A 10362-nucleotide genomic window follows, 5' to 3' on the forward strand; every position below is an offset into this window, starting at 1 on the left:
GCTTCAATTCAGCAATCCAAATGGGAGACCTAAAATCTAATTCTCCTGCCATCTAACCTTAAAATGCGCGTTCGGGAGAATACCTCTCACCCTTTCCTATTCTTGTTTCAATAGACTCATTTTCTCTTTTTTAAAAAAAAAAGAAACATAGACTCATTCCCGTGGGATGCGATTGCTGGAAACCAGTTCCTTTATCCAGTGGCTGGCTGTTCTCGCACAATTTCGATTTGGTATTGCAAAATTCTGTGGCAACTTACTGAGACTGCGTCTTTTCTGGTGTCTCAGGTTTGTGATGTGTACCTCCTTCCACCACTTTATTTTCGTCATAATTGTGCTTTTATGTTTTGCTCCTAATAGCAGTCCTAGCTGTGATTTATGTAATTAAATTCTAGGATACCCTGCTGCTGAATGTTTAGTAAAATTCCCCAGACTACTTACGTCCAGACATAAATGGCGGAAACTTAGCGGAGGGGAAGAAGTGGTTATCAACAAGCTCATGCCCTTCTTGACAAATAGTCATGGACATATGTTTGAGAAATTAGCTTATAGCTTTCCAATGTATGCATGTTGTTTTTGGAATGTTGGGTTGTCATTGTCTATCAAGCTAGCACATACCTCTTGACGAGTTGATGTTCAAGCTTAATCTCCTTACCAATGTCCTCATTCGTGGGTGCTTGTTTGGTTAAAAGTTGTTACTGCTGAAAATGACGCAATTGAAGTCATCCAGCAGCATGTCTTGATCTTACCATCACTTTCCTTGTCCAGCCTTATTAATCAACAACAACATACCCCTTAAATTCCTAGTGGAGTTTGGGGAGAGTGAGATGTACGCTAACCTTATCCCTATCCTTATAACCTCGGTTTCATGACATGAATATCATTATAACCTCGACTAAGCATTAACAGAATATGAATTTCGAATACGCCTCTCGGATATTTTAATCATTTCATAATCACTCAACTTTAATTTTCTGATACAATTTAGAAGTCATGTTCGAACTTGAGAACCCCAAACCTGTTAGCATGTATAAGCTCGCTGGAAATATCGAAAATTCATCGTGATAGACTTCTTTCAAGACTTCAGTTAACATACCGAGATACTTGTATTTTTTTTCGTTGTATTTGCTAATGATGTCATTCATAATATTAAACAAAACCATCGTGTGTCCAAGTTCTGGTGAGCAGAACTACGATATACTTAGGCTGGTGAGTGATAGGAGGTATCTGATGAAAATAGTTGAAATGTGCACAAGCTCATCCTAACGCCATCGTCATTAAAGAAAGATAATTATAATTATGAAGTAAAACGAAGCATTAGTCAGGCTTCAGTGAAAAGGACTTAAAATGTTTTCAGTGAGCGTCACATTTTCCGGCCAAGCTCATTCTAATCTTGAATACTCTAAACATATACTCTCTCCGTTTAGAAAAGAATGACCTACTTTGACTTGATACAAAGTTTAAGAAAATAAAGAAGATTTTTGAATCTTGTGGCCATAAATTAAAGTAGTGTCAAATGTATCAAAATATCCTTTAATCTTGTGATCCTAAATATGCCATGTGGGAAGTTGAAATTAAAGTATTGTCAAAAAAAAAATGAGATCGTTCTTTTTTTAAACGAATGCCATGTGGGAAGTTGAAATTAAAGTATTGTCAAAAAAAGAATGAGATTATTTTTTTTTTAAACGAACTAAAAAGAAAAGTAGGTCATTCGTTTTTTTAAACGGAGGGAGTAGTAAGAATTTCCAAGCATCACCACAAACGTCAGCACATATCTGTAGACTAAGATCGGATTTGCTCTTTTTCAGATTATAATAAAGTGTGTTGAATATGGCCATATTGGCCTTATTTAGAGAACTTATATAATTGTTGAAAATAAATTTAGGTTCTCGTCGTTCGAGCTATAATCTTACCGAGCTTATAGCATTTCTTTGGATTGTGGACACTTCTTAAAGAGAAGGTAAGCAGGAGCGGAGCGACATAGCAGTTTGAAGTGCGAAAAATCATATTGAGTATATAGATTAAAATTTTTTTTTTTTTTTTTTTGTGTATACATAAATATATTAAATCGTGAACGCTCTTAGCAAAATTATTTAGGCACCACTCTTTTGTGCTTCATCGTAAACCAAGGTTAAAAAGCAGTTATGCATTAATTGTGAAAAGTTTATTTTGCCTTTTTCTCCTTTGGCCTCACTTTATAACTAACATCAAGTGCTACTTTAATTTCATTAAATAGCAATTGCAAGTCTAACTCACCCTCCTTCGACCTTTTCTATGAAAATCCAACATAATAAATAAATTTTAAATTCTTTATGACAGAAGCAAACATTTCCTTAATCAACACACGAAAAGGAGGATTACGAGTTACGACTTTGAATATGGAAACGCTTTGCTGTCCACATCTAGATAGCAATTTGGTTAGGACATTGTGATAATCTTAAACGTAAGGCCATTTATACTCAAGTCAATACTTTAACATGATATTTACTTCCATATTTTTTTAAGTAGATCAAATAATGTGCTATATACAAGTTGCCAAGTTTACAAGTAACTAACTTAGACTTGAAATTCTATAATATTTAATATTTAATCCTCCCACACCCATGCCTTCTTTATCCCATAATGAGACCACGCCAAAAAAGCATAGTCCCACCACCCTTAGATTATCAAAAAACTAAAGAAAGCTCAACTCCCCAATGTGAATATTTTAAAATAAAGGTTGGCTTATAACCTCTTTTTCATTTAGTTTCTTGCTTTCTACTCAGATCCAGATACAATTTTGTCGTGATGGAATTGAATAACCCCTTTCCCACTTCGTCTTAACAAAAATATTTATCGTGCCATAATAATAAGGTACAATCATCACACATCGTACGGTATCAGTCGTTTGGTACGCGGGATGAATCAGAATGTTTCAAGATTAAGTTTGGAGTCGGATTTATAATACATGATCTGTTGAGATAGATTAGTCTAAAAATTATAACTTCAAATAATTTAGTCCGCACATCAAATAATCCCTTTATAGTATTATAAAAGAAGTCATATCATGAATTTAGTGGAGACCTTAAATAATCCATGGTAGGTTCATATTTAAACTTGATGGGTTCAATTTCAAGGTCGAAGAGGTGGTCAGTTGAACATTAGAATAGGTACATAATAGGTTCAATGGGATTTAGTGGGAACCGTAAATAATTCATGGTAGGTTCATTTTTGAGCTTAATGGGTTCATTTCAAGGCTGAAGAGGTGGTTGAAACCTTAAATAATCGGTGGTAGGTCCATATTTGAGCTTGATGGGTTCATTTCAATGTCAAAGAGGTTGTCAGTATATAGGTTCTATAGTACTTTTTATACGCGTAGTTAAAAATCCTAAAACAACTTTGAATATTTTGGTTAAAAAATTTTGATTTCGCCATTCACTGGCTACAATAATATATCGAACATAATTCCACAACTAAAATTTAGAAAAAATAAGGTATACGTAACTATTTTAAAATTAGGAGTTGAAAATTTAATATGCTTACAACTTTGATATTTTCCCACTTATATTGGATTCAGTTTAACCAGTTAATGATACACCACATAGGCCACTAGTAAATAAAACCATTTCTAGTACATTTCCACAAATTAACACGCACACGCACTAACCAAAAAGTTAGTTCCTGGTCCATATAATTACACCATAATATAAGTGGAGCAACCATAATCCAAAACAAATCCAAGATTCTCTTGAACAAAAAAGAAAGAGAATGGGGAACAATATAGGAGGAAACAAGAAGAAGACAAAGGTGATGAAGATTAACGGCGAAATCTTGAAACTGAACACACCCATAACAACCTCGGACGTAGTTAAAGACTATCCAGGCCATGTTTTATTGGAACATGAACAAGTCAAGAAATATGGGATTCGAGCTAAGCCATTAGAGTCGGAACAAGAGCTGAAGCCGAACAAAATATATTTTCTTGTAGAGTTGCCTTTGTTTCCTAAAGAAGAAACTATTACCAGTAGTAAGGTCACGAGACGAGTGAAATCTGCTGTTCATATGAGTGCACAGGATCGGCTAGAGTGTCTTATGTTGAGCCGAAGATCGGCTTCGGACATGTCGGTTTCGAAACCGAGTAATGGAGGTGTAGTTCAGCTGAAGATGAAGCTGCCAAGAGATGTAGTACAAAAGTTGATTGAAGAAAGCAGAGATGAAACAGAGGTTGCTGAGAAAATTATGGATCTTTGGATGCCCAATTCCAGTTATGGCAGCTAGTTAACTTTTTGTTTTTTTGTTTATTTGGTTGTGACTTGTGAAGTACATGATAGGATCGAATTTAGTTTCAAGAATTGCATATAGTTTTACAAGAACATCTGCTATGTTTAAAAAATAAAAAAAAAGAAAAAAGAAAAACAATCTGTTTGTTTATATATTCTTCTAATCTTGTTTTATGTTATAAGTATTGATCTTGTCTGTTCACTTTAATTGTTCTGTCTTTTGTTTTTAAAATTATTTTCAATTTTACAAGAGGATTAAGTGTACATATAGGAAAAATAAGATGGATAGTTTGGTGGTTTAGCTGAGGATTGAGATCATTTGAGACCATGCGTCAAGGGTGACGGCTATATTCGTGTAGCCTTTATCCATGCCACTTCAAGTTTGTTTTTTTCTGTGTCCAAATTTATTTGGCACCACTATGTTAATTTCTTTATCGATTTTGTCTTTATCGGTCTATAGGTACGATCTTTATACCTAAGGTAAGATCTGCATACATTGAATTTGTTGTTGCGGCTACCGCCATAACTTGTTAGAATCTACTGAATGCAAAAAACAAACTATATTTGGTACAAGGTCCTCTTTGTTTACATCTATTCTGTGTCAAAAAGTTGTTTCTTTTACTTTTTTTCTAAAAGAAATTCATGTTCAATAAAATTATCAAAAGCTACTTGGAAGTTGGAACAGAGTGATATCTTTCTTAAGGCTGATAATAATACGAGAAAAATAAGAAAAAAGGTTTGTATTGTCCTACTCATGTTTAGAACGTTTGATTTTTAGGTGGTGTTTGTTTACAAAAAATTGTGCAGAGAGTATTTCAAATTTTCTGAAATTCCTTTTCAACCAGACATCAGTAGAAAAATAAAGGAGATCTAGTGTTTTAATTTTTGGTAAAAAAAACATTGTGCCTAGTGTTAAGGTAAAGATTGAAATGAAAGTAAAGTTGCGATAGGAAAGGAATTAAGAGATGAATTAGAAGATAAGATTTTGGTGGGCACACGAAGGTAGTGAGGCACTAACGATTGTTTGCTCGAGTGGCCAAAAAGTTGGCCTATCCCCATCAGATGAAACATGTAGGGAACCTTAATGTGATGTTGAGGAATTCATTTAATGAGCTAGTTTTCGAGATTAAATATCAGAGCCAGACTTATCGATCCATTTCTATATATACCAGAGGTTATTAGAAAGAATTCAGGATCACTATTCATAGATGAGCTTGAAACAACAAGACTAGCATCCAAGGTGTGGCCTAGTGGTCAATGAAGTGAATTGAAAATCATGAGTTTTCAGTTCAAATTTCGACAAATACAAAAAAAATTAGGTGATTTCTTCCATTTGTCCTAGCCCTGGGAGATAGAGTTTCCTAGTGGGAGTAGAGGCAGACCCATATGTATCAGTGGGGGTGCATGTGCACTCGTTAACATTGAAAAAAATTCTGCGTATATACCTTCAGAGATGAATGGTAATGCACCTAGGTGCGCTGGCTGGAGCCATCGTTTCCATCCACACGACCAGGGATCGATCCTTGAGTCGAAATTGGGATATAGTTAATAGTGCACCTAGGTGCGTTGGCTGGAGCCATCGCTTCCATCCACACGACTAGGGCTTGATCCTTGAGTCGAAATTGGGATATAGTTAATAGTGTACCCTAAGATGAATGATAGTGCACCTAGGTGCGCTGGCTGGAGCCATCACTTCCATCCACACGACCAGTGATCGATCCCTGAGTCGCTTATTGCTAAATTTATAACATCAAAATTGTTGGATTGGGGATTCTAACCTGTGACCATCTCGTAAAATGAATCATCCTTGACCATTGAGCTACCATAACTAATTGTTCAATAATGTTAAAAGTAAGCTTCATGTTATAAGAAAGTAAAGTTATTAGCTTCGATCTCATATTTGTTCTATATATTTATTTTTTCAGTATTTTTCATGTCTTTGGCGACCAATTGAATATAATAATATCCCTTAATCGACACTGAAAGTTTTTCTAACGTCTTAAGATAATATAGTGCACCACAGTATTATCAAAAGCAATAAACGTAAAAAAACTTCACGGTCTATTATGTTTAAGCACAAAGTACAAATAAAGTGTGAGATTTAACGAAAAAAGCATAAAGAGAGAAAAAATATAAATATATGTCTAATTCAAGACTAATAATATAAGCATGAATGATACATATATGAACAAAAAAATTAATTTTTTTTTATAAAGTGAAATAGTCTGCCTCTTTAGAAAGTCTCGTTGACAAGGGAAAATATTTATTAGAAATTAGAACCTAAGCTGCACATTAAGCGAGGCGAGCGCTCAACATATTGAGTCTTGTTTCGAGGTTTATGCACGCCTTTGACAACACCGGTGCACCCACAGGCTTCAAATTTTGGGTTCGCCTCTGGGTGGGAGGTTTTCTCGTGAAATTAGTCAAGGTGCGCACAAACTGACTCAGACAACACGCTTACCATAGATGATCTTGAAACAACAAGGTCTTTTTTATCAATAGTTAATGTTTATTCATTAGTGTCTGTCTCAAAAGTTCTCTACAATGTTCAAGTATATGATTTTCTGTTATTTTTCAGCAAAAATGTCTCACTAGATATGTCAAACTCAGACACCATACGCTTCCATGTTTAGGGTAATCGCACTTCAAGAAACTGTAATGCTTATATCTCCGGTACACAAGAATCTTTTGTCCATAGCAAATGGAACTGAATTTGATGAAACATACCAAAAGCTCTGAAACTGTAAGCTTTAATTAAGAATATGCACACTGTATCATTCTGTTTGCTCCGATTATTGAGGTTTGATCCATTTATAGAGTGATCCCATGATCGATACAGGATATAGACCATCTCATTCTTATTCTATTCTATTTCTAAAAGAAGAAGAAGGCAAAAGTACTGAAGGATTGATTAGTCGAGGACAAGATTCCCATTAGCATCATAAGAAATTTTGCCTGAAAATTCCCAAGGGCGACACTTTTCTCCTTTAATAATAGTTCTCTTCCATAGCGCGTTTTCGTCTTCCCAGTTTACTTGATACTCATCATCATGATCCACTTTTTTCCTCCAAGATATCATTTTTACCATCAATAGAGCCTTACTACTTATGCTACTCTCTAGCCTTTCCATTGGCTTTTCACCCCCCAATTGCACACTGTTCTTCTTCCTACCCTTCTTGTGAAGGCCAGCTCCACATAAAAAGGCCATCATTGGTAGTTTAACCAAAGATTATTGCTAGCAAAATGATCAAAAGGAAAAGGAGATGAAGTTTGTGACAAACAAAGAAATGAGGGACAATAAAGAGATCAAAAGAAAGAAAGCAAATTAAAGTTTGCTATGGATGATTGCTTCCCATGGTTAGGATTTTATACTATTAAGTAGGCAGAGTGGAGTTTCTCGTTTCTCCTATTACATAGACCAGTCAAAGCCAATCCTTTTACTAGTTGAAGATTCAGGGAAATTCCTTACATGAAGATATTTTTAAAATTAGAGTCCGCAGCTAAAATATGTCATGAAATTAAAAAAAATAATCAAAATATATCATATATTTAAAATATTACCATAATTTAGTTTACTCTCTTTTTAAAAGAGAAACAGTTATATGTATTATTTTTAACGAAAATTGTCAAACAGAATTAAATTTCTTAAAAAGTACATAACTCACTTAAGAAGAAAGTTATGCATTTTTTTTCTACATAACTCACTTTTTAAGTGAATTATATAATAAATATACTCCCTCCGTCTCATTTTATGTGTCGTTATTTGACCGAACACGAAATTTAAGAAATAAGTAAAGACTTGGGGTGTGTTTGGTACGAAGGAAAACATTTTTCCAGTTTTCTCCTGTTTGGTTGGCTTACAGGTTTTGGAAAATATTTTCCAAATCAACCCATTTTCCTTAAAACTAAGGAAAATGACTTTCCTTCAAAAAGTAAGAAAAACATTTTTCAAAACTCTCTTTCAACATCACTATTAAATTGAAATATTCATACAACTCTCAAAATCACCCATCCCTACTCCGACCCTCACTCTCCCACCCCAACCCCTACCATTCAATTTTTTTTCTTATCCCACCCTTTTTATCATATTCGTTCTCAGTCTTTTTGTTAAATATATACAAATACTTTTAGAAAACATATACTTATCCAATTTGTATAACGAACACACAAATATAAGTAGGGCTGGGCATATTTTGGTTTAAATAGAAAAAATCAAAAAATCGAATCGAAATTTAATTTTAGTTTGTTTTTTTGATTTTTCGGATTGATTTTGGTTTCAAATTTTAGAAATTTGGTTAAACGGTTTGGTTTTCAAAATTTTAAAAAAAATCGGATAAACCGAAAAATCAAAATTATATAAATAATATATTATAATTTATATATATATTTCATATTATATGTAAATTTACTAAAAATATAATATAATCTAATATAACATATAAATATATAAATTGTAATCATTTAAACCTAAATCCTAATATGCTGTTTTGCTTTTGACCGTAATAGTAACGTGAAGGCTACAACGACGCTCATCCATCCTCAGTTCATTTGAAATTTCAACATCGCCAACGACAGTTGCAGTCGTTTGCTTAGTTTTTTTGCTCAGTTCGTCACTGTCGTCGACAGTCGCTGCCGCATGCGGCCATTGTCGTCACGCCAACGGTGATAACTCGACGAAGTCGATATTTATAATTATTTCATTCGTGTTGAATTTATTATATTTGAGAATGAAAATAAGTTTGAAAAAAGATTATTTTTCTAGAAAAAACACCAATTTTAAATGGTCACTACTTAATCTTTAAAATCAAAATAAAAATACGAAATAACTGAATTGAATCTGTAAAAATCGAACCAAATCGAAATAATTTTGGTTTGGTTATGATTGTTATTTCCGTCAATCCGAAAACCAAAAAATCATATCGATATTCAACAATCAAATCGAACAAACTAAATGCTCACCCCTAAATATAAATAAGAAACAACTTATTTTTTTAAAAAATATTTCTCCTCCTTCATATCGAACACACCCCAAAAAATATTTTTTGAGATCAAAAAATATTTTCTAAAATGTATTTTTATGCTTTAGCTAAAGATTAAAATGTATTTTTTGAAAATTATTTTTTCATTTTCAACCAAACATTACAAAATATTTTCTATCCACCAACCAAACATAGGAAAACAAGTAAGAAATCAACTTGTTTTCCAAGAAAACATTTTCTAGGAAAATATTTTCCATGGAAAACATTTTCCTTCATACCAAACACACTCTTGATGTTTTTTACCAAATTGTCCTTCCTTAAAACAATATACTATTATTATTTTTAATTAAGTGAGCCCTTATAAGTGGGACCAATAAGGATAAAACTGTAGTTGTGTCTTTAAATAGTTATCAGATAAGGAAATGTGACATTTTTTTTCAAACAGACAAAAAAGAAAATGATGACACATAAAATGGGATGAAGGGAGTATTACTTTACCTTTTGTCACTTTACCATTCATGTTCACTTTACCCTTTTACTTAAAAAAAAAAAAGTATTATACTGAGTTAAACGAGCATCAATAATATTATGTAAATTTATCTGTGACGATTTTTACACTCTTTCTCAACATAAATTTAAAGAATTTGTCATGATTGATCCAGCAATATAGACTATCTAGATTTCTCCATCTAACAGGCCAATTTGGTCATTGCATAGAGGTGGTGGCTGAAAATTGACCATGACTGGGGACTACTCTACACAATGAATGGATGTAAAGTTGCCGTGAATGAAGTGTTACATTACATGTAGTGTTGACTTGACTCGTAGACTTGAGTCGTCTCTGAACAAAGACCAACAGTAGAAACATTATTGTGCCTTTCAAAGTTCAAATTAAATTTCGACCCCCACAATATGAATGCAAAATGACGAAAGAAAAAACTCGAATATCTAATTACCAATGGCCAACATGGCATCATATCAGGTGCAACGTTCAGTCATCCAACATAAATTGCACATAACAAAATAAATCTTTAATTTATTGGATCACTTGTTTACTGCTTGACCTTTTTCAAGGTTTCTACTTGATCTATCATGCTATTAGTGTGTTGTCTCGTCCTTTTAAGTTT

At 33.4% G+C, this 10362-nt stretch overlaps 1 protein-coding gene across 1 annotated transcript; it reads left to right on the forward strand.

Annotated features, from left to right (window-relative positions):
- Positions 1–3466: 3466 nt before the first annotated feature.
- On the forward strand, positions 3467–4409 carry LOC107861353 (uncharacterized protein At1g66480). Its single transcript, XM_016706693.2, has one exon. The coding sequence runs from the start codon at positions 3745–3747 to the stop codon at positions 4252–4254; it is 510 nt and encodes a 169-aa protein (XP_016562179.1). The 5' UTR covers positions 3467–3744; the 3' UTR covers positions 4255–4409.
- The last annotated feature ends 5953 nt before the right edge of the window (positions 4410–10362 follow it).

The sequence above is a fragment of the Capsicum annuum genome, chromosome 2 (assembly GCF_002878395.1).
Source record: "Capsicum annuum cultivar UCD-10X-F1 chromosome 2, UCD10Xv1.1, whole genome shotgun sequence".
In the NCBI taxonomy this organism is placed as follows: domain Eukaryota; kingdom Viridiplantae; phylum Streptophyta; class Magnoliopsida; order Solanales; family Solanaceae; genus Capsicum; species Capsicum annuum.

Excerpts from the sequence above, each read along its gene's own strand:
- LOC107861353 (XM_016706693.2), top strand. The coding sequence starts at position 3,745 with ATGGGGAACAATATAGGAGGAAACAAGAAGAAGACAAAGGTGATGAAG.